Raw genomic sequence first — 25,021 nt, 5'->3', positions numbered from 1 at the left:
AGTTGAAATAAGAAAGAAAGGATGTCTGGAATTAGCATGGAAAACAGGAAGGATGTTTTCCAGGTATGTATCCTAGGGAAGTTACAAGCATACCTAATTTACAAATCTCATTAAGTCATAGTTTGAGTAATCATGGTTTATGGAATAAACCAGAGTTGACTAGGTTCACATACCACACTAAACCATTATGTATGTATTTAACAGCAGTTTTACACTGAACAGAAAGGACAGAGCTGCAGACATTCAAATTAGGTTCCACAAAGTGCTTACCTGGATTTAAATTGTCTAGAATTGTTCAATAAACAATATAGCATATCATATTGATCCATCTGTTTCTTGGAATTGTCTCCATCCTTAAACTTCATAGGACCAAACACCATTTTGGCTGAATTTGAACATCTCACTAAAGACATGCCCAACCCCAACAACACTCTAGATGTGTTGATCTTCCACTCCTAGCTGAATAGGCACCAAGTTGGGGAATACTGCAATAAACCATAGTGTGATTTGTTTTTTTTTACTGAGCTTTGTGATTATTAAAAAAAATCCCACCATTTAAGCAAACCAGGACTTAGTCCAGTGTGTGCCCTAGCTGTTACTTTAAAAATGCATCTCCCCTCCCCCCTTGTTATTCCAGATTGGAACTGTGGCATGATGAGCAAGGAAATTTAACTGGTTTGTGCAATACTGTGTTCCCAATCCAGATCAGGCCTTTAGTGCCTGAAATTTTTATTTGCTTTTACTGTTTTTTATTTGCTTTTCAGTGTTTTTTTTTTTCAAGACTTCATTCTGGGGCATCAGTGGCTAAATTCACTGTTGTTTGTGTGGCCCATGCTTATTGGTTTGCCTCTACAAAGTTTCACTTCTTGATGGGAAGTCAGAAGGTTAGCTCACAAATGCAGAAACTCTATCCTCATACATCAGTATGAGCCAGGAATTTCCCTGCCATGATTCTCCAAAAATCCCCAGAAGCTGAGATTAAACAGTTGGCGAGTTCCAGAAACCACTCAATGAGAGAGTATGAAGACAGGGAACTGTCTCGGGTTGGGTACAATCGCAAGGTTGTTAGCATTCAACAGATCAGTTTGATCCTGAAGTAACTCTCCCAACTAAACTCATCAGCTTTAGCTCGTGTATCAGCCCAGCCTATGAGAGGCCACAGTGGCTGGCTATCTTGTGCACCACACAACATTCCCTAATGCCCAGTGCCTCTTCACAGCTACAGCACTTCAGCTCGGCTTCTAGAATTAAAGTCTTTGAAGCTTTCTTCATATAACTTTGGCTGGGGTCACACACTGCACTAAGCTACAATGTGGTTTTCCTGCTTCTGGTTTAAGACCAAATGTAAACCCCAGAGAAGGAAGCCTATCCTATTACGCCAGATGGGAAAGGAGGCAGCATTTTGCATATGCTGAAAATTAACATCACTTTTTTTAAAATACTCAGGGTATTCGCACAATACACCAAATCATAATGTGGTTAGATATTATGGCCAAGATAAATGTAAGACTCACTGCCTCTTTCGTTAAGCTTCGAATATATCCAAATCTGAACTTAAGGCTTCTTCCAATTCGCACTGTAAATCTTGTGTGACAGAGGCTGAGTGTATGATACCTTCAGTGGTGTTTTGTTTTGTTGCAGTACCTTGCTGTGAGAGGCGCACAGTTTGTTTTTTTCTAAACCTCGAAGAAATCTTCCTTGCCCTAGGGTGAAGAACCTGAGCAATAGGCGGTTCGGACACTTGCCTCTGAGCACGTACAGAATGACTTTCTTTTCCCACGACCCGATTTTTCCAGGCAGCTCACGCTCAGAGGAAAGAGAACGGATTCCGGGTTAGAGCGCGGGACTCCGTTTGGTGAGGCCAACCAATTTGGAAACTGGGCCAACCCAGCGTCGGAAGATTTGCGCGGTGCGGGGCTACTCGCCCGCCCCCCCCTCCCTCCCTCCCTCCCTCTCTCTCTCTCTCCCTCTCTCTCTCTCTCTCTCTCTCTCTCTCTCTCCCTCCCTCCCTCTCTCTCTCTCTCTCGCTCCACCCTCCCTCTCCTTCGCAGCCTCCGCAGGTCCCTCTTAAGAGCGCCTGCGCTGCTGGCCACCCGCCGGCAGGTCGCAGCTGTTGGGGCCGCCTGTCTGCTCGGTATGGCCATGGCTTCCCCGGCCATCGGGCAGTACCCCTACCCGTTGCTACTGGATAAGGAACAACAGCTCTTCCTGCAGAGCCTGAGCGCCAACGAACGAAAGAAGATCCTCAAGCGCTCCGCTTCCAATGACATGAAGCAGCCGCCGCCGCCGCCGCCGCGGCGGAGGCAGCCGCAGGAACAAGAACAGCCGCAGCCTCCCCGCGCTGCGGGGGCCACGTCCCAGTGGGGCGCGGACGGCGGTATCGGGCTGGAGAAGGACGCTCTGCTGGCCGCGAAGGCGGGACGCGCCGAGGCTCTGCGAGAGCGTCCTGCGGAGTGCCGCGGCGCTCTGCCCTTCGCCTCCGGCCGCGGGAGGCCCCTCGGGAGCGTAGTGGAAGCAGAGAGTAGGGCGCCCGTCGGACGAGCGGCTGAGGTCGGCGCCGAGATTCTCGTGGCACCCATCCTTGCTGGAGAAGAGGCTGCGATCGTGGCTCACATAATACCCCGGGAGCTGCCCGCGTCCCCCGGCCCCGCAGCCAAGCCCTTCCGCTCCGGGCAGCTGCACCACCAGCGGCTCAGACTGAGATCCGGAGCTCCTCGCCTGCTGCCTGACGTGCGCACCATTTTCGAGCAGCCGCGGGACCCCCGAGTGCGAGAGGAGAAGGGCGAAGGACACCGCTTCGAAGGCTTTACCCTCTGGAGGGGCTGGTGCGACCTGTGCGGGGAGGCTGTGCAGCAGCGGGCACTGCGCTGTGCCAGTAAGTTGCTCGCGTCCCACCCGGCCCCGCTATAAGGGCCCTCCTCCTGCCTTTTTTGCCCGAAACGTGGCAGAGGCGAGTTAGGTCCTTCTTACCTGGATTTGGCAGGTAAAACAAATATCCTTCCTGCTAACGGCAGAAGGCCACGCCGGTCCTAAGCAGTATAGAGGACCTGGCTCTTCCACTCTCCCCCTTGCGCCTTGTTTACTGCATCCCCTGGCGTCGGGTTGCTCCTTCACGGCATAGGAGTAAGTCGCTACTAGTCAGCGGTGTTCTCTTTCCCTCCACAGAAAGGCAGACCTCTCATTCTTCCTGCTTCTTAGCAGAAAAGCTCCCTGATCTTGCGAAGTCTTCATCTCTAGCCAACTCTAGCTATTGCCTCCAGCACTCTGGGCAGGGAAGGCTCCTGTTGTCCCAGACTGGTGTGTATGTGTACACATATTTCCATATATAAGTTATTGCCCCGGGCAGGGCCTGTGTAACCTTGTTGCATCCAGTCTCCATCCTCATGAAAGCTCTCAAAAAGCCTGACAGAGAACTCCACTGCTTTATGGTACTTGAGCTGATTTTTTTTTAAAATCAGAAAGCTTAAAAACTGCACAAGACATGTTGAAATAGCTGTTGGCTTTGATTTGAATCCACATTTGTGTGAATGTCATCCTACTTCGATCTCTCTTTTGCAACTGGGTTTTCTTCTCTTTTGAGGATGTGTTTTAGTTTTAGGCTGCATGTTGGTCAGTGCAATCATTAGACATCCATTCTCTTGCTATTGTCAGAATTGTGTTGATCTAAATTCCTTAATCTGTTCAACGTGATCTCTGTTTACTGTTCAATCCATGTTAGGAATAAGAGGTAAGGCCAATTGCTCTGAATTCTTGACATTCTGTAAGTTTTAGATATTGTGTCTAGCTTTTCAGAGAAATGACAGTAGTAATACGATGCAATATTCTTATTTGTGATAGGTGGATAATTTCTTTTTTGTTTTCCTTCTGTGTTCCTGTGGGGAGTCTTTTGCAATCTCTCCAGTGGTGAAAATACTATTTTCCCCCTCTTCTTGTGATTTGTGTGATCTTAAAAAAGTCTATTCTGATTCCTCTGCTGGCTACTTCTTATGCCTTCGCTAGCCTTTTCCAAGGCAGTATAGATAATTGGGTGTTTGCATTATGTGCATGACTTGATTTGATCAACCTTTCCTTTTTAAAAAGAGTGAGAGAATATGTGGAAGGCAAATTAATGGTATATACTGTACATTTACCACAGATATTCAAGGAGATGTTGAGGCTCAGAACCATATGATGGTCCTAGTGAGTGGGGTATAGCAGTGTTTAATTTTGTGTGGGGCAATATAAAGATGGAGACACAGAAAGTTGCCTAATCCCAGATGAGAAGATTTGTTTGTGGAAGCTTCCATCAGGTCTGTCTATGCACTAAACCAGCAAATGTTTTGATAAGGTTACAGCACAGTGTGTTGTGTGAACCCAGTCATTGAACAAACCCTGGAATGTGTTATGTGAACCCAAGCAATCCTCTAAGATTTCATTCATTCATTCATTTATTTTCCTGCCCTTATTATTTTTATAAGTAACTCAAGGCGACGAACATACCTATTACTCCTTCCTCCTTCTATTTTCCCCACAACAACAACCCTGTGAGGTGGGTTGGGCTGAGAAAGAGTGACTGGCCCAAGGTCACCCAGCTGGCTTTCAGGCCTAAGGTGGGCATATATCCCATTAGCAACTGTCCATGATTCCAGGACAAATAATATTGTTGTATTATCATTAATTCTATTCCTTCAATTGGATCAATCAGGGACTGACCCTGGAACAATCTGCATAAGTGATATGTGTTCCATCACTACGCTACGGCCCTTCCCCAACAAGATGCCGCAAGAAAGTTTCGCTCAAGCATGTTTCCTGCACTTGGCAACTTTCCCAGATGCTCCTTTATAATGCAAAAGATTCTGTCTTCTTCCCCTGAGACCACTATAGGCCTATCTGTTCATTTTCCAGGGTACATCTGAATATGTGGAGAGACCCCTCCTTTGGGTTCTATATACATCCAAATACTGCTGGGCTCTAGGATTGTGGAAATTGAACAGGGATCATGTATAAAGGCTCCATGCAAGTAGGAAATTGACATATGCCACAGGGTTGAGGCATAGTTGGAAACATGTTATCCAGTTAGCCACTGAATATATTGATCTGAACTGAATGAACAAGATTTGCAATGTGCAGAGATGCTGATTGCTTCATACTGAGCTTAGATTGCAAGAACTAAGAAGACTAGAGAATCGTAAGAGCCCTACAGAAGCTACCCAGGCAGAGAATTTGCCTTTTCATATCCTGGTATTCTCTGAGATAACTTTTTTTTCAGATTGGCAAATGCATAATGATGATAAAGAACAGCGTTTCTCAACCTTGGCAGAGTTTTCAGAATGCAGGGGGAAAGAGGTGCATTTCACTAGCCCAGTGTTTCTCAACCTTGGCAGCTTGAAGGTGTATGGACTTCAACTCCCAGAATTCTGGGAGTTGAAGTCCACACACCTTCAAGCTGCCAAGGTTGAGAAAACACTGATAAACAATGTGTTTTTCCTCTAAAGTTCCATGAATAATAATATTTTATACTTTAGTTTTTATACTTCATTCAAAATAAGTAGATAATATTCTATATGCATCAGTGTTCTTGAACCTCCAGTGATGTCTCTGGTAAACCAGAAATATGTCAAAATGATGACATTAGTGTGATGATAAATTCACATAAATGCCGCTATTATGTACTTCTGTCCCAGCATTCAACACAAAACCATAGGTCATGGCATTTAGGGGATGATGATCTCTCTGCATTTCTTTTCAACACTCTACTCAGTTGGTCAATATTATTGTTATCCTAATGTTATAAAGGTGGTTGGGAGGGGTTTCAAGCTATGGATGAGTATAGTATCTAAATTTGTAACTGACCTTTCAGCTCAAGGTCTCCTCAGTTAATCTGGTCAAGTTCTCTCATGCTAAAATTAAGCTTATATAGTATTTTGTGTAGGGTTCTTTTGTCTCTGGGAAGGTGGTATAATTTTTCAGAATAAAAATATATGTTGTGAATTAATGTAATCGATTGGAGAATGTCTACCATGTGAGATAATATATATGCAATTATTGTGCTTGATTTTTCCAGACCCAACTGATAATTTCTATTTCTTCTGTTTAGGGAACTAATCTGTTATATTTAATATGTAAAGAGATTAGTAGTTTAATCATGTACTGAATACAATATTGCATCTTTTAGATTGATCTAGGCTTTACAACAATCTCTAATTTTTTTTCTGAATTACTGTAGTAATGAATTCATTTTCTTTTCTAACTACAAAGTCTGAATTGTTATCCAAAGTCATCTTAGAAACTGCTGATTCTTGAAACCTAGCAAGGCAACCCCATACAAGGCTATTCAAAAGATGACACTGAATTCAATGGGACTTTCGCCTAGGTTGGTGGAAATAACCTTACAGTCCAAGAATATTGAAGTTGGCCATACCAGATAAAAACAAATACAGTCCCCCCCAAACTGGCTGTGATGGTCAAATTGTGGACATGTCATGGATTTCTGTTGCGGGATATTACATGCTTCTGCTCTCTATTCTTCCTATAAATGCTGAAGGCTGGCTGACTTCTTAATATTTCGGTGGGATGATTTTATGAGCAGCTATCTAGAGTAACTGCATAAACTGTTCATTGAAGGAAAACTCATTTATAATCTGAGGAGTAGGTTGGAGTTGACAGTATGAAAATATGTTTTACAAAATCCTATCTATTTGCTTCAAGCACATCTCTCTAAGTGGGGCTATAAGACTTTAATCAGTTAATGGGGATAATGAAATGAATATAGCTTTCAATAAAGATTAAAATATCACCTTCATATCTGAATGGTACCATGCCACCTTGTTTTTCACTGAGAAGGATTCTGTGAAAAGAGCATAAATGTGTCTTTTCCCTTTATTCCAGCTTTCGTAGCAACAGATAGTTTTGTCCTGCCCTAAACACTGTTGCTTCAGCAAAGGATCGTTACCTTGTTGTGGTGCTGGAGCTTGAGCACCTCAATGATGCCATGAGCTAAACCGTGAAGGGCCACCCAAGACGGGAAGGTCATGACAGAGAGGTCAGACTAAATGCGATCCCTGGGGAAGGTAATGGCAACCCACCTCAGTATTCTTGCCGTGAAAACTAAATGGATCAGTACAACCAGAGATATGTCGGTATACCATCGGAAGATGAGACCCCCAGGTCGGAAGATGGTCAAAATGCTACTGGGGAGGAACAGAGGATGAGCTCAACTAGCCCCAGACGTGATGACGCAGCTAGCTCAAAGCCGAAAGGACGGCTAGCGGCCGACGGTGCTGGTGGTGAACGGCGAATCCGATGTTCTAAGGATCAACACACCATCGGAACCTGGAATGTAAGATCTATGAGCCAGGGCAAATTGGATGTGGTTATTTGTGAGATGTCAAGATTAAAGATAGACATTCTGGGCGTCAGTGAACTGAAATGGACTGGAATGGGCCACTTCACATCAAATGACCACCAGATCTACTACTGCGGACAAGAGGACCACAGAAGAAATGGAGTAGCCTTCATAATTAATCGTAAAGTGGCTAAAGCAGTGCTTGGATACAACCCAAAAAACGACAGAATGATCTCAATTCGAATTCAGGGCAAGCCATCTAACATCACAGTGATCCAAATATACGCCCCAACCACAAATGCTGAAGAAGCTGAAGTAGAGCAGTTCTATGAGGATCTGCAGCACCTACTGGACAACACGCCTAAAAGAGATGTTATTTTCATCACAGGAGACTGGAATGCTAAGGTGGGCAGTCAAATGACACCTCGAATTACAGGTAAGTATGGCCTGGGAGAACAAAACGAAGCAGGACACAGGCTGATAGAATTTTGCCAAGACAATTCACTCTGCATAACAAATACTCTCTTCCAACAACCTAAGAGACGGCTTTATACATGGACTTCACCAGATGGACAACACCGAAATCAGATTGATTACATCCTTTGCAGCCAAAGGTGGCGGACATCTGTACAGTCAGTAAAAACAAGGCCTGGAGCTGACTGTAGTTCAGATCACGAACTTCTTCTTGCACAATTTAGGATCAGACTAAAGAGGTTAGGGAAGACCCACAGATCAGCTAGATATGAGCTCACTAATATTCCTAAGGAATATGCAGTGGAGGTGAAGAATAGATTTAAGGGACTGGACTTAGTAGATAGGGTCCCGGAAGAACTCTGGACAGAAGTTGGCAGCATTGTTCAGGAGGCGGCAACAAAATACATCCCAAAGAAAGAGAAAACCAAGAAGGCAAAATGGCTGTCTGCTGAGACACTAGAAGTAGCCCAAGAAAGAAGGAAAGCAAAAGGCAACAGTGATAGGGGGAGATATGCCCAATTAAATGCAAAATTCCAGAGGTTAGCCAGAAGAGATAAGGAATTATTTTTAAACAAGCAATGCGCGGAAGTGGAAGAAGACAATAGAATAGGAAGGACAAGAGACCTCTTCCAGAAAATTAGAAACATTGGAGGTAAATTCCAGGCAAAAATGGGTATGATCAAAAACAAAGATGGCAAGGACCTAACAGAAGAAGAAGAGATCAAGAAAAGGTGGCAAGAATATACAGAAGACCTGTATAGGAAGGATAACAATATCGGGGATAGCTTTGACGGTGTGGTCAGTGAGCTAGAGCCAGACATCCTGAAGAGTGAGGTTGAGTGGGCCTTAAGAAGCATTGCTAATAACAAGGCAACAGGAGACGACGGCATCCCAGCTGAACTGTTCAAAATCTTGCAAGATGATGCTGTCAAGGTAATGCATGCTATATGCCAGCAAATTTGGAAAACACAAGAATGGCCATCAGACTGGAAAAAATCAACTTATATCCCCATACCAAAAAAGGGAAACACTAAAGAATGTTCAGACTATCGAACAGTGGCACTCATTTCACATGCCAGTAAGGTAATGCTCAAGATCCTGCAAGGTAGACTTCAGCAGTTCATGGAGCGAGAATTGCCAGATGTACAAGCTGGGTTTAGAAAAGGCAGAGGAACTAGGGACCAAATTGCCAATATCCGCTGGATAATGGAAAAAGCCAGGGAGTTTCAGAAAAACATCTATTTCTGTTTTATTGACTATTCTAAAGCCTTTGACTGTGTGGACCATAACAAATTGTGGCAAGTTCTTAGTGGTATGGGGATACCAAGTCATCTTGTATGCCTCCTGAAGAATCTGTATAACGACCAAGTAGCAACAGTAAGAACAGACCACGGAACAACAGACTGGTTTAAGATTGGGAAAGGAGTACGGCAGGGCTGTATACTCTCACCCTACCTATTCAACTTGTACGCAGAACACATCATGCGACAAGCTGGCCTTGAGGAATCCAAGGCTGGAGTTAAAATCTCTGGAAGAAACATTAACAATCTCAGATATGCAGATGATACCACTTTGATGGCTGAAAGTGAAGAGGAACTGAGGAGCCTTATGATGAAGGTGAAAGAAGAAAGTGCAAAAGCTGGTTTGCAGCTAAACCTCAAAAAAACCAAGATTATGGCAACCAGCTTGATTGATAACTGGCAAATAGAGGGAGAAAATGTAGAAGCAGTGAAAGACTTTGTATTCCTAGGTGCAAAGATTACTGCAGATGCTGACTGCAGTCAGGAAATCAGAAGACGCTTAATCCTTGGGAGAAGAGCAATGACAAATCTCAATAAAATAGTTAAGAGCAGAGACATCACACTGACAACAAAGGCCCGCATAGTTAAAGCAATGGTGTTCCCTGTAGTAACATATGGCTGCGAGAGCTGGACCATAAGGAAGGCTGAGCGAAGGAAGATCGATGCTTTTGAACTGTGGTGTTGGAGGAAAATTCTGAGAGTGCCTTGGACTGCAAGAAGATCCAACCAGTCCATCCTCCAGGAAATAAAGCCAGACTGCTCACTTGAGGGAATGATATTAAAGGCAAAACTGAAATACTTTGGCCACATAATGAGAAGACAGGACACCCTGGAGAAGATGCTGATGCTAGGGAGAGTGGAAGGCAAAAGGAAGAGGGGCCGACCAAGGGCAAGATGGATGGATGATATTCTAGAGGTGACGGACTCGTCCCTGGGGGAGCTGGGGGTGTTGACGACCGACAGGAAGCTCTGGCGTGGGCTGGTCCATGAAGTCACGAAGAGTCGGAAGCGACTAAACGAATAAACAACAACAAACACTGTTGCAGCTGTCTCTTAAATAACTAAGGTGGCCACTTGAAAAGCAAAAGCTTTTCAAGCTTAGGGTTAGCTTAGGCAAAAAATTGGTAAAGAACCTGAGCTGCTGTAAACCTCTGTTTAAAAAGAAAAATCCAAAATCTATATGAAGAAGATAATTTTGAGTCTAAGCAAGTTACAGCATCTTAAAAATAATTTTCAGCTTTATTAATATAAAAAAATGATTTATGTTCATTTGCACTGATTTCTGTTTTCTCCCTACCAAGCAATCTGTGTATCTCACTAAAAATGGAAAAAGAGTTGACTTCAGCAGGTAGTTTTATGCTTCCCTAAAGTGAAGAATCAGCTATTATTTGCTTGCATGTTTGCTCATCCTAGAGGTTTTTGGGAGAGTCGTGGATGCAACTTTATATAACCTCTATATCGGTCAGGCCCAGTTTTGCATACCTGGAGTCCAGTCTAACTCTGAGACTGTAACCTATGTTGTTGAAACTTGGCTTAATTTTTTTCTTCACTCCTTTTTCTCCCCGCGTTTTGAAAATCATCTTGCTGGGTAAAGAGTTTTTGGAAACTAGAGAGCTTGCATGGTAATTTGTACACTCTCACTTGACCTAATAAAAGTAGGGTTTGGGTTTAAACAGCCTGGATTTAGTAATCAAGAAAAGATAAGCCTCCCTTCATTTTAAATTGCTGTGCTCTTGGTAGTACCTTTTGGAAGAGCAGGATGCATGGCTGTTTTTTCATTCTTTTGCAGAGGAATCCTGCCAGTTTGGATGTTGTGCTCTTTTACAGCCCGCATTTTTGGCAAGTGGTAGAGCTGCCACGGGTTTTCCTGGTTGGCTTGACAGTGTTGCAACTTGCCTCTCTGTGGCAGGAAAGCTTTCTTTTGCTAGATCCAAGACTTCCCTTCCTGGATTCTCTTTTAGCTCCTGTCATGATTTTAATGTTTTGGCTTGCTTTCAAATTCATATTTGATTAAGGGCTGGTTTTTTGTTTGTTTGGTGGGGCTGTATCTGCAGAAGAATGAATGGGGCTTGAATCTGTTCTTGCCGAGCTTTTTAAAAGGAAAGAGAAATTGGAAGACAAAAGAGCTCCACTGAGTTCTGCAGCTTCATATTAATACTGCAGGATTATGCCCAACCCTTTGATTTGGTTGCAAAGATATATCACATTTGGTCTTTGTTTTTTTCCTTTTTTTTCCAGAAAATGAATGTTTGGATCACTATGGAAGTTCTTTGTATGTACTGTTTCCTTAACCCTACTGTATGTATGATCATCTTTTGCTTATAAAGCTTTATACAACTTTTAATAAAGGCCTATATTGTTTTAGCAATATTACAAGGGTTTGACAAAGAATGGAGTCAGGCTGATAGTCGTCCCATCCTTGCTTTTTCTTTACTGTAGGTAAAGAGGCTGAGAGACCTTGTTGGGTCTGCATTTTAAAGGAATCAAACTGATGTAGCCTGTGAATATTTTGTGAAGATAATACATATGTAAAAGTTTTGTGCCTCTTTTTAAAATACAGATTAAACTAGAAATGAGATGATAAACGTTTTGAATGAAAAATGCTGATCTGACAATAGACTAAGGACTAGCTCTGATGATCAATCTCTTACAGTACCGTAGCTGTGATCAGTGTCTGATTTGGAGGTAACAGCTGTAGAAGATCTGAGTCTCACTCTGCAGTGAAGTTTATCCCAGTTGTGCCGCCTCTTTACATTTGAATTGCTAAGGGCCAGTTCATATCCAACATATCCTACTAGTTCAGTTTGCACATATTGTTAAGCTTTAATGTTGTTTGTTTGGCTTTGATGTATCCAGCTGTATGAGCCCACTCATTCTGGTTTGTAAGCCATTGGTGATTTATATCCTACCTTCCTGCTCATAAGTACTCAGGGACTAATGGCTTAGCACATTCTGTGAACCCAATCAGTTATGCTTGAATTAATAAACTGTATTGTTAAACAATCATGGTTTAGTGCAATGTGCAAGCTCAGCCATTAATAAAGTTCTCATAGTCACCAGATCATGGTTTATTGAATAAATAAAAATTAAGTGACTTTACACAATCTAATTGATAAGCCATGGTTTACCAGCTGCAATAATTATCATTATTGTTAGTGTTTTTATGCCATTTCAATTAAAACAACAATAACTTTGTTACTGTGCACTGCCTAGAGTCACATTTTCGTGAGATGGGCGGCTATATAAATAAGATAAATAATAAACATGAAGGGACATTTTATCATGTTTGGTGGATGTCTAAAAAAGCCAAAAAAATTTGGATACAAATACATGCATTAATTGAAAAGATTTTAGCAGTTAAAGTACAACTGAAACCATAGACTTTTCTTTTGGGACTAATGGATAGGCAACTAGAAAAAAGTCATGGAACTTTGTTTTTATATATGACAACTGCAGCAAGACTATTATATGCTCAAAAGTGGAAAGGTTCGACACTACCCGCAATGGAGGAATGGTTGGTGAAGATGATGGAACTTGCAGAGATGGCTAAATTAACTTCCTTGATCAGAGAAAAGACAATACCTACATTTATGGTTGACTGGAAACCCCTTATAGACTTTTTGCATGAAATGGAAAAAAATGCACTTATGACTTGTGGTTGTGTTGATTAAAAAAAATGGATAATAGAAAAAAAGTGATTTTTTTCTATTTTCATAGGGTAAGAGATAATTTTGTAATCACAGTTGCTGGAGAGAAAACTGGAAGCGTCTTTCTATTTTTATTCTTTCTCACTGCACTTTTGTTTTTTGTTTTTTCTCCCTCTCTTTCTTTGTTCTCTCTATTTTGTATTAGTTTTTATGTTCTCTTTAAAACTTTTAATAAAATTAATTGAAAGAAATAAATATGGTAAAAGAAATCTAAGCAATTGCAACCAGATCTAAGCAAACCCAACAAACCACATCATGGCTTAGCACATGTATGAACCTAGCTGTTGAAACCAGTGGTTAGCCAAGAGCATTTCTGAGGCTTCAGAAAGGAATGAATTATGTGTCAAGGAATTCTGTTGTCTGGTATTCATAAGAAATAAACATGAAGAACCTAATGCTAATTTCAACCACCACCAAAGACATTGGGCTTCAAAGCTCAGAAATGTCAGGAAGCATGGGGCTTGTAGTAGCTGAGGTCCAACACCTTTAGTATGCACAAAAGGTATCAGAATTGAAATTTGCAAAGCAGGAAGAAAGGGTGAAAAAAGAGAAGTTTGTTATAAAAATACTCTGCAAGTGATCATAATTGATAAGCCTGAGAAAGGGGTGGTTACCAGGCCTTTTTGACATAAGGCCAGGAAAAAAACCAGGATTTGGCTCTGAACTGCATCCACATATAGGACTGGATTCTGTAGGTTGGTCAAAGCTACTCTTCATATTATTTAAATCACAATGATAGCAATAAAGAAATTCTAAATATTCTAGTCATGCCTTAGATTTCCTGCGAATACCAATTTCCAGAAAGAATTATTGAGGTTTCCGAGGGAGCCCTTGACACAAGCAGAAGGAAGTAAACCTATGCCGACACATCTGTGGAATCCCATATTTGTATGGCTAAGATGTCAACTGAACACTCTATCCAGGCTTCATTATTATCAAGAACTTAAAACTTCTAATACACAAAAAGCCCAGTCTTCTCTACCTGGTTCCTTCCAAAGTCTTTGGTGTAATTAAAATGAGAATTTTGAGTAGTACATACATACATAATTTTAAATGTAGCTTCTTTAATATATATGTATGTATGTATGTATGTATATATATTTATTTCAATCATACCTTTTTATGGCAGTTATGTGAGTGGATATGTCTCTCTATATGAATGCTTTGTTCTACAGAACCATTATTGTGAGAGTTTGTACCTGGATTTAAAGAAAAACTAATCATTACTACAGACTGTGTAGATTGCTCAAATAGTGCAGTTTTGTACAGAACAAAAATAGTAATATGTGCCTAAGTTCAAAGAATATTTTTGTTTGGTATCTTCTTTATAATAATGTAATGGGACCTAACACAGCTGTTTTAATCTGCACATTGAAATCAAAGCCTTTTGATGCATCTCTTTAACAGATACTCTGTTTCCATACAAATAGCTTAGGACAGATTTGATGTGGCCTTTTATATTTAAGTTCGGTATGTTCTGTTTAGGAAGAAGTCCTGCCTTTCAAATGTCAAGAAACAAAAGCATGTGTTTCTAGCCACGTGAGCGAAATTTTGCCTTGTTTCTTTTCAATGGCTCCTTTTTTTAATATATAATTTTTCTTAAGAGTTTTGATTATAATAATAAAATCTAATACAAACTAAATTTAAAGAAAGAAAAAAAATGGAGAGGAGTAAAAAGTGTAAGGAAAAAGAATGAAAAAAAGAGAAAAGAATATAATAAAGAGAAAAGAAATATATAAGTGACTTTCAACCTTCATCACATGTATGAACATATTTATTCTTCACCCTCTCTGAAGTTACAAACATTTACTTCTTCATCCCTTATCCCATATTTTATCTATAAACAAATCCATAAAACATCATCTTTTCAGTCCTGGTGTCAGCAGAAAGTCCAAAAAGGGTAGCCAGAAGTAACAACATACCTTATTTTAACCTTGATCAAATAAACCAACTTTATATTCCTTCCTTTTACTTCTAGCAGTCTTAATCTGTAGTTTGTTCAAATGTTGTCTTAAGATTTGATTTCTCTTCATTTCTTTGTCCTATCACACAGAGTTCTTCAAGGCTTTAACAAGCTTCTTTTGTAAATCCAGTAGGAAAAAATTATCCAGTAGGAAAAAATTATCTCTTGGTTGGCATTTGTATTTCCTTTTTAAATTTTAAAACCTCAGCCAGTTTCTTTTGCAGATCCAGTGAAACATTCTTTTCTAAATCATTCTCTTGTTCTGTCAGTTGTAAATCTACTTTCAATATCATCTCTATGTTGTCAGATAAAATTTGTTCTACATCTACATCTAGATCTACATCTACTTTGCATACTATTCATTCAATAAATTAGTTTTCTCTAGTAACTACTGATGAGACTCCTTTTATTGGAATAGGCAATCATTACAACATCTGACATTTCTTCCATAACATTTTTTGGACATAGTCTATCCATAGAAGCAGATGTAATTACTGACATTGTTGATATTGTGGTTACTATTTTCTGATTCCATTCTTCAAATATCTCCTTCAGTATTTTTATTATCATAACCATCTTGCAGGCCTGTTTATCTTTCCTCTACCTAAAATCTTTAGTCCCCTAGTGTCCAGTTTTTGAAATCATGAAATTATTTATCTATGTTATATCTTTGAAAAAACAAAACAGGATCTATTTCCAATGAGAAGCTGTTTGTACTTTATAATTAATTCCAAAATCTTATTGTAAAAGTTTCAATATTCCAATTTTATCTGGATCCTTAGTTGGTTCATAACTTTCTAAGATCAAAATCATATTTAGCTTTTTGCTGTTTATTTCAGATTCTTTATTGCTTTTTTATAAGAATTTTATTAAGTTCAAGACAAAGATAAAAACTACAAAAAAGCAAAAAACTATAAAAAAGAATTAAAGTGTGAAACACAAGAAAAAAGAATTTTAAAGATTACATACACAGGTGACTTCTGACTTTCAGCAGCAAGAATATACAGCAATTTCCATAATCAATCCCTTACTCTATATCAAAGCAAGATCACATTATTCCTATAAATCCTTCCATTGGCACATATACAAATCACTAATACACTTGCTCCTTCCCCTTATAAAAAGAGTATAAAAAGTATATATATATATATATATATATATATATATATATATATATATATATAATTTAAATTGACTTCTCTCCCCCATAAGATAACATCCATTTAATTATTTCCTTCCTACTACTATTCTATATATTTCTATCCACTATAATAAAAAATTATAAAAACATATAAATTGTCTGCTTTTATAATTAATAATACTACAATAATCTTAACCCCATTAAACCTAAAAACCAAGCAATTATTATTATATATTATAGATATCTTATAAATCTTACAAATCAAACAAACCTTTAAAAAAAGGTCCATTAAATCTTAATCTAAGTCATTAAAAAGAAATAAAATCATAATAACCTCATTGTCAATTCAATTAACATTCTTAAATTTCTACCCCACTTCAAAATAAATCAGATCATTTACATATCTCCCAATTAAACCGAAGGCACTTTTCTTGCAAAAATCAAGCAGCCCAAATGCCCCCCTTAAAAATTCAGACTTCTCAGCAAAAAACTCCCACAGAGCAGATTCTCTTCTCTCCCATAACATTTCCTCAGAAAGTCATAACAATTGCTTAGAAAAACAGCTTTAATCTGCAACTCAGACTTTCACTTTAACCCCTTCAGCACCAAAATATAGTCCTTGTCTGGCATTACTTCAGCCTTGTTGTCAGTAGAAGGATCAGCATCCTTTTCTAAATCTTCATTTTGTTACATAACTTTTTCAGCCATATAACACATTTTAGAAATAATCTCTTCCCCAATATCCCAAATGAATAGCTTGACATTACTCTGATAGCATCTCTTTGAAGATCTTTAACTCTGAAAAATCTTTGAAATCCTTCAGGCAGTAGATTATGGCCCCCCCTAGATACTTGACTAACCAGATGGGAGTTAATGAGTTAATGCAAAGCATCCAAATGAAATTGAAACAGGAGATGTGCTAACAAGCAGGTCCCAGAGAAAGCGAACAGAAAGCTGAAAGTTAAAGCAAATCCAAGTGCAGGAAAATATTCAGTCCTTCAAATTCAGTACAAAAAAATAGCAGGAAGGCAATTATTTATTCTGCCCTCCTTAATCTTTAAACAGGAAAACAAGCCAAAACTTTAAAAGATCTTTAAAAGTAATCCAGAAATAACGATAAACACCAAGAGAGTATGCTTCTTACTGTAGAGACCCTCTCTTAGGGTAAAAAAGATTTTTAAAAAAAAGTAAATTGGGTGTTTTAGAAATGGGGGTGGCCGGACTTACTGCCCCTTTAAGGGCTGCAGCGTGGCTTGGAAATGATGGAATCCCAGCCTCCCAGCAAAGTCTTACCTGTCGATTGTGCATGCTGTCCATGATCTCCTGACTGCAACTCACCATTTGGAGGACACATGGGTTGATTACAAGCTTTTTTCTTGCTCTGGAAAAAAGCTCAGCTATAGGAGAGACCAGTCTGAGCCCAAAACAACTGCCACAATGCCAGTTCTGCTCATGGGCACAGCTGCTCAGTCTGCCATATTCCCACCGTAAATCCCAGTTTCTTTAAATTCTTAAGCTTATAATTAAAGTTTTCTTTCATTCAGGATTAAAGCCAGACTCCCCTGGGATTTTCAGACTTGTCATTCCGAAGGTCTCCAATAGAAGTAGTTAATGAGCAATTCCCGAAAGTGATTAGAAAGTGAGGTTTGCAAACTTGGTGTCCTTTAAAAGTCTCTGCATTGGTTGCGAGCAAGATGGCTAATCCTGTCATCTCCTTATGCTCAAACCTGTGGAAAACTGCTGTCTGATGGTCTCTTTGTAAGGAGCAGCCGTCCAGAGCACATATGGGTGAATTCCCATCCTCTCCTTGTCCAGAGAGATTTCCACAGGTTAGGGTTTGAGAAGGCCTTAGCATGGGTTGTGGGAAGGCCATGGAAACCTCATCTTTTCATACTCTGAAATACACTTTGCCTTGCACTCCAATACTAAATAGTTGAACATTCTCCAAACTGGCAATATCCAGATCTGGTCTACTACAACTCCCATCATCTTCAGCCACTATTGCATTGGCTGGAGATAGGGGTATTGTAAAATTAAGCTAGGGAAACAGTGGTTTAAGATTGTCCCCTCCAGATCTGAAGCAGCAGCATGGGCTTTGTTCACTGTTCGGCTATTGCCCTCGTTCCCTGATTCTGTGTTCTGTACTGCAATGTAAGTTTATATGTCATGTAAGTGAAAAGGCTGTGTTGGTCTCCATGTGTAAAAATGGGAATAGAAACAGCTCACCATTTTATCTTGATCAAAGAACATTACAGTAAGGATTTTGTATGAACTTTTAATAATTCAGGGATAGAGATAGCTACAACACTGACTAGATATTTTTGAAATTAATGTTTTCTTACACCGTCATCTTGGAATAATGCCCTCAGAATTTCTTATATATCATAGCAAGGCACAGATCAGCAAAGAGTTCTGGTTTAGAATGTTTTTTTGAAATCCAAGAATGAAATGCTTGGGATTATTTCTTGTTGGCCTTCCTTATTTTCAATAGTGCATTGCTTCCCCTCCCAATTCTCCTTTCCTGGTTTGTGCTGGTGTGGAATTGCTTCCCTCCCCAACAGACCCAGGTGGCTGGCCAGCCAAGTGTGACTGGTGCATTTTGAGAGACTGTAAAATGATGATTGCTCTACTTAAGTGTCAGTGGCACGTTGCTTGCAAATGAACTGCAAAGCAGCTGGTAACCCAGCTTGGTGTGTCATCGGAATCTCTCAGGTCAGCTGGTAGAACTGTGCCTTAAAAAAAGAAAAACAGAAGCAAGTCCTGATGTCAGAGATACTCTGGTAAGTATTCCTTAGTCTTTTTAGAAGAAAATCAGGTATTTATAGCGGAGGATCATAGAATGTGTAACCCCAGAGCCAAGTCAAAGTCAAGGCAGGATGCTTCACTAGAATTAGTGGCAAATTTTATCTGCTCCATTAGAGAATTAGGCTGTTACCTAATCACAGCAGCCAAGAACTGAGACAAGAATCTAGGAAAATGCACAAGTAGTTAGATGACTGGTTCATCTAGGCCAGCCTTTTTAAACTAGTGGGCTCATTTGGCATGTTCCAGTTATATTGTGGGGGCTCTTGCGAAAAGGCTGATGGATGAGGCTTGCTTATGCACAAAATTTCTGCAATTGGAAAAGAACCATTTGCTGGAAGACTACCTAACAACTCTTTCTCCGGCAGGACACTCCCCCTTATCCCTGCTTGCTTTTGTCCTTTTCCCAAACAAACACTGGGGTGGAATTCCCTTTTTAATTTTTTAAAGCTTACAGGGCCCAGAGGCATTCTTGGAAATAGATGCGAGAAGATGCACTTTACTTTGCAGCTTGCTAGCTTCACTATTTCAGGGAGAGGAAGGCTGGTGGTTAAATTTGGGCACCTGGGGGCCATGATTTTATTCTGGGAATCAGTTCTAACTCAATAACTGAGTAGGTTGCTCCCACTGTGGTGAGTTAAATATCACAAGGTGATCCTTCAAGGAGATTTTTCTGAAATACAGAGGGAGGAAGGAAGCAATTCTTCCCAGATATCTACATCCAGAGGGAGGGGTGTTTTTACTCGGGCCTAGTGCCAAAATTATACCAGGGTCTGGGGAAAGGGCTTGCCTCCAGGTAGCCCTAGCAGCAGCTAAAGCCATTCTCAAATAGTTCATTTTATATTAGGTCACTAAAAACATTATTTTTGTTTTCACCTTTCTTGCCATAATTGTCTCGTGATTACTCTTCAGAGGAAGCACTGGAGTTGCTTTATTTCCATATGATTCATAGATCTTTATAACAATTTAATTGCTTCTTTGTTTTTGCTAAGTCTTCTGTTTAAAGGTATTTGCTCACTGGGACTCCCATCATTTCCTGCCATGTACCATCCAAAGAATACATTCCTTTAGCAGGTGTGGGCATTCTTTGGATGGTACATGGCAGGAAATGATGGGAGTCCCAGTGAGCAAATACCTTTAAACAGAAGACTTTGGAATGGTATCTCCTCTTTCTGCATTAATTCCTGAAATGATACGTAAATGGACTTTAGGGCCAGTGGTTTCTGCTGCAGTGCTCAAGTTTAGATGTTGGCATTGAACCTTTGTCAGGAACAGTGAAAGCTGGTCTGAAAATGGAAGAGGTAGGTTCATGCTGTGACTAGGATCCAGCCAATCCTTGCTGTGGACACCTCCGTTTTAATGAGCGGGGAAATGTGATTTTGGGACTCCAACGATTGGCTAATCAGCACTTTAAAATTCAATCTCAGAAGGATTCCAGCTTTTCCTTTGTGCTTGATTCAGGGAAGTGCCCAAATTACAAATGGAAAGGAAGTAGAGATGGAAGTGGAGTCATGGCACAGCAACCCCTATGACCATGTGCAAGGCAGGAGTGTCTGAGCGCAGAAGTTTTATATCAACAGATCTTTATAGGAGTTAGAACTTTGCTCATAGGATTTCAGCTCCTGAAAAAATCAACATGAGTAGTCTTTATTCAGATCTTCATGAATGTTCTTTCTATAGATGGCCCGCCTTCACATTATTAATGCTTAGAGGAAGCTACAGTCAATATTTTTCCACAATGTAGCCACGTTTTAGGACTTTGACTTCAATAAGTTGTAATATTAAATTATTTTTAAGAGCAGCTAATAGAGCTTACAACTTCCTTTTGCTATAGAGTTGATTAACCCTAAAGATGTCCATGCAACATGGGTTGTTTGATTCCTGCTAGTGAACTGGCAAAGCCTCTTCTGAGTTTTCACAGCTCATGTGATCAGGTTTCTGAAGTACAGTAGTTTCAGTTGCCATTTGAAAGGTATTATATATAATCAAGATACTGCATATAGCTGCATTCTCATGCATACTTGGTTCCTACAGATGAAAAGCAAATTCCATCTTTTAAAGAGTTTTGTGTGTGTGTGTGTGTGTGTGAGAGAGAGAGAGAGAGAGAGAATGAGAGAGAAGGAAAGATGGATGTTCAGCAGAGATTTTGATCTGGAGAAAGAAACTATAATTTCCCTCCAGGATACAGTGAATGCTGTTTTCTTAAGAGTAAATGTGTGAAACTATCAGAGCTTCAGCTATGATCTTTACAAGAGAGATGGGGAAATAGAATTCTACAGTTCTTTCTTAGAGATATATCATTAGGAGAAAGCACTGAATTTTGACTGACTTCTGAATAGAATTACTTTGCAAATTTGTATTTTGTTACTCGGTGAAGTGAGAAATTTGAGTTCCTGCTTACTCTCTTGTAAATTATCTTCAGTGCTGGGAATACAGTAAGATAAACCTGTGAGTGTGCAAAATGGTGTTTTTATACATTCTTCCCCACTGAAAAATGTGGCTAGTGAGCTAGGTATAGAAATCTCATAAACAACAAGTTGATGAATGTTCTAACGCAGTCTTCTCATTTGCTGTGTTGGACTACAAGTCCCTAAAATCCCAAGCCAAAGTCTGTTCCAATAACTGAAAAAGAACTTGAAATCACCTGTTTCTTTGTAAAATAGAGACATGATGTTCTTGTGATGCAGTACATTCTAAACAGCAGCTGCAAAATGGTGAAACCTGTTAAGATTTGCTTACACCAAAATATAAGTAACAGTACAGGTAGTCCTTGTTTAGCAACTGCCTTGGACAGTATTTGTTTGCAGGTACGAGGGTGATGAAATAGTAATTTTGCTAGCAATCTTTGCATTGAAGACCTTTGCAGGTCTGTAAAGCAACGGAAAGATGAAGTAAGATCATAAGCACAGTTGTAGTTTCACTTAGCAACTGCTTCACTTAATGACTTGAGTTGGTGGTCCCAATTGTGGTCACTAAATGAGGACTACCTGTAAAACTGATTAGGTCTTTCTAGATACCTTCTCTGTGGTAAACCGTATTTCTCCTAATCCACCTACATGTCCCTGCCCCAATCAGTGTTCTGTTGGTCAGATCATAGTTTCTAGTACTTGAATCAACTCTAGTTCATGAAGAGGTGATTCATGACCAAGCATGTGGGAATATTTGTGCATGTATAAAAGGTGATTACAGAACTATTTTGAATACTTACCAACTGGTGTCCATGAACCAGCTTTATTTATGTCCACACTTGAATGTACAATGTGCAAATACTCATCAGTATTTTGGGAGTTTTTTATTCTTGTGGAAAATGCGTGCATGTACTTGTAACAACTTTAAAACAAATAATACAGGAGCTTTTCCTTCCAGGCTAGGTCCCTATTTTGTCAGTACAAAGAGGAGTTGTGGTTGGAAATATAATGTCAGGAGGGTCAAATTCTATTGTTACTGTTATTGTTGGTATTACTTTGGTTATCTATTCATAATAGCATTATTACCCACAGGCCTGTTTTTAATGTATTAATATCCTTACAGATGCAGCGTATTAAGATTGCTGGTTTAATTATAGTGCAAAATAATCTTAATTCAAAACTAAAAAAAAGATTGTGTAAGCTAAGGATATTTGAAAGAAGCTTTGCTAAAAAAGAGATGGCTTCTGGCCCTCTCTTTTCTGTAGCCTCTTCCGTTATGTTGCTTTATCTTATCAGGCAAAAAGTCCCAGAAATAGAAAGTTTTCCATGCGTTACAGAAGCTGCCCTGGAAGTTTGTGGACTGTAGTGTTTGCTTTTAGTTTGGGGGAAAAAAAGAGAGAGACAAAAAGACAAGAGAGCTGCAAGTGCAGGACTCTCAATTTTGTAACATAAATAAATTGTAGAGATAATACATGTGTGGCTTTCGGTAACATTCCGCATTCAAGCATTTGCCTGCCTGCCTGTCTGCTGTGCCAAAAGAAACTATTGATCTTCTGTTAGAAGAATGACAGAAGGAGAAGCAGGAGCTGCAGCTTGCTTTGGACTGGTAACAAAGAGAATCCGCAAGCTCTTCAGGCATTTTCCTAAGTCTAAATCATGGTCTGAGGGTCTCCACCTCCGACTCAAGAAGCCCAGTAGACCGATCTTGCTGGCCAAAGGTAAGTTCTAATGATTTGGGCAAAAATATGCCCTGGCTCTTAATAGGAAACTGAAGGGTATGGGGTAGCAGTTACTGATGAAGAGAACAGAAGATGCCCAGTGCTACTTTGCAACATATTTATAAAATGTGTTGATGAGTAACTTGAACAACACTTTTTGGGGTAAAGCCTTGAGTTTGACTTGGGCAGTGGGTTGGTTGTTTTATACTTTGTGAGTTGGTTAAGCAGTCTAATAACTAAAAAACCCAACACTAAGGAGAACTATTTCATCATAGCTCACAAGTTAGTAGTACTGATAATATAGCAATAATAAATTACTGTATTAATTGCTACAGTATTCTAGCAATGCTTTTGTGAGTTGCAAGAAATCTAACATTTGTATAGATTTGTGTATATTGTTGCTTTTTGATCATGTAAGTTCAAATTTTTAAGTGTAGCACTTAAATAACATGCTTGTCCTTTTGATTAAATAATATGCTTTTTGAAATAGTGAACCTAGAGAAAGTCATTGGAATGTCAGAACTTGCCTTCTGTTTTGTAAAGATTTGATAGAGGCAAAAAGCCTATAAAATAAAGTTAGCAGCTGTAAGGTTTGCATTTTTGAGATTTATGGTGGTATAAGTTGTTATTTTGTGACTTTGAAATTATTTTTGATGGGCAAGAGTAGACTTACTAAAGATAAAACAAGTATGGATTCTATATTGTTCTAAAGATTTTAGAATTATGTGTTTTACTTGGAAGTACTCATATCATTTTAACTCCTTTCTGGCCCAGATACTTTCTTAATATGCAAGTTTGCAGTAGACGTATCCCTTGGTATTTTGGCCATAATCTTCTTTATGCTATCTCATGGTAGAATCTGCATTGAGAGACCATGGTTATCTGCTGACTGTATGGAATGAGAACTGGCTTGCTATTTCAAACAGGCCAACAATTTTCCTTATTCCCTTTTGCTTCTGAAGATAAGAAAAAATATAGATTTAATACAATCAATCAAGCATGGATAGCATAACAAGGATCAGCAGGGTAGCTGTAATCCAGAGATATCCAGCTGGGGCACTCTCCTATAGAACTGCCATTTTTTTCTGACAGCTGTTTTACACATTGACTATAGTAATTATGGGTTATTATTTTTACCCCTGTGATTGACTTTCAATTTAATAAGTGTAAGCCATTGTTTAAGTGGATGAGCAGGACAGTATAACACTATTAAGTATTGATTAAGTTTGTTACTATTTATTCTGATGAAGACTTTGTTACCATGTTTAGTTGTGAACATTGAACACTGAACCTTACTCTACCTAAGTTGTGAGATTTTTTTTAACTTAGATGAAAGATTTATTTACTGTACTGTATTGTGTATGTATCTGAATTACAGTATTAAAGATTCAAATTCTCCTAATTAGGATAAAAGCATTCAGAATAATTGAGAAGACAGCATATTCTATTAAAGTTGCATTGTAAGGAAAGCTCTCATTTTGCTAGATTTAACAGCTGAGTGTTTTAAGTGACACATTTCACCTTGATACCAGTTGTTCTTTCTGAACTATGTCATGCTGTTTCATCCTAAAGCTTGTGTTAAGTTTCTAAAATTAGCTTTCTCAGCCAGTCACTGAAGCCATTACATCTATTTGGAAGGCGATAGTGACTACAGGACTACTGCTTTTAACTCTATAAATGAGCCTTCTCCAATCTGGCATTCTCCAGATGTTTTAGGACTACAGCTACTAAAATTTCCAGCTAGCATGACAGAGAATTCTGGGAATAAATCTTGTGACAGATATTGAAGGTACCCAGTTGTAGAAATCTCCTCTAAAGAAATTCCTAATGACTGCAAACCTGACAATTGAATGGTAAGAAATGGTAAGACATTATTAGTCTTTTGAGGTAGGCATACACATTTTTAGCTAATTCTCAGAGGAAGAACCAGAACAACTGCCAGGATACATGTTCCAAATTAGTTACATGGAACATGTATCCTGGCCTTGAAAGGTATGTGCAGAGAAACCAGGAAAGACCAGACATTGGGAAGGCAGCAATTGCAGGGACAGGGGAGGAAGGCTTCTATTTGCAAAAGTGGAAAACAGGATTTAAACACAATTCAGAGTTCTCTCTCTGTAGATCTCTTGAATGCATGGATGTCCAATCTTTTGGTGGCAAAAGGCCATCCTTCACCTCTAAAG

At 39.5% G+C, this 25,021-nt stretch overlaps 1 protein-coding gene across 2 annotated transcripts in view; it reads left to right on the top strand.

The window, feature by feature from the left end:
- The first annotated feature begins 2,076 nt into the window (after positions 1-2,076).
- RASSF5 (Ras association domain family member 5) overlaps positions 2,077-25,021 on the top strand; it is a 107,183-nt gene continuing 84,238 nt past the window's right edge. The window contains exon 1 of one of the 2 annotated variants that reach the window (XM_063297479.1): positions 2,077-2,875. In XM_063297479.1, coding sequence (XP_063153549.1) covers positions 2,137-2,875 — 739 coding nt within the window. In that variant the 5' untranslated portion in view covers positions 2,077-2,136. Of the gene's footprint in view, positions 2,876-22,684; positions 22,839-25,021 lie in introns of those variants that run through there. The other variant, XM_063297480.1, reaches the window with a different exon arrangement.

This window comes from Candoia aspera, chromosome 3 (genome assembly GCF_035149785.1).
Source record: "Candoia aspera isolate rCanAsp1 chromosome 3, rCanAsp1.hap2, whole genome shotgun sequence".
Taxonomy (NCBI): Eukaryota; Metazoa; Chordata; class Lepidosauria; order Squamata; family Boidae; genus Candoia; species Candoia aspera.
Note: the sequence above shows the minus strand (reverse complement) of the source record. Positions and strands in the feature narration are given on the sequence as shown.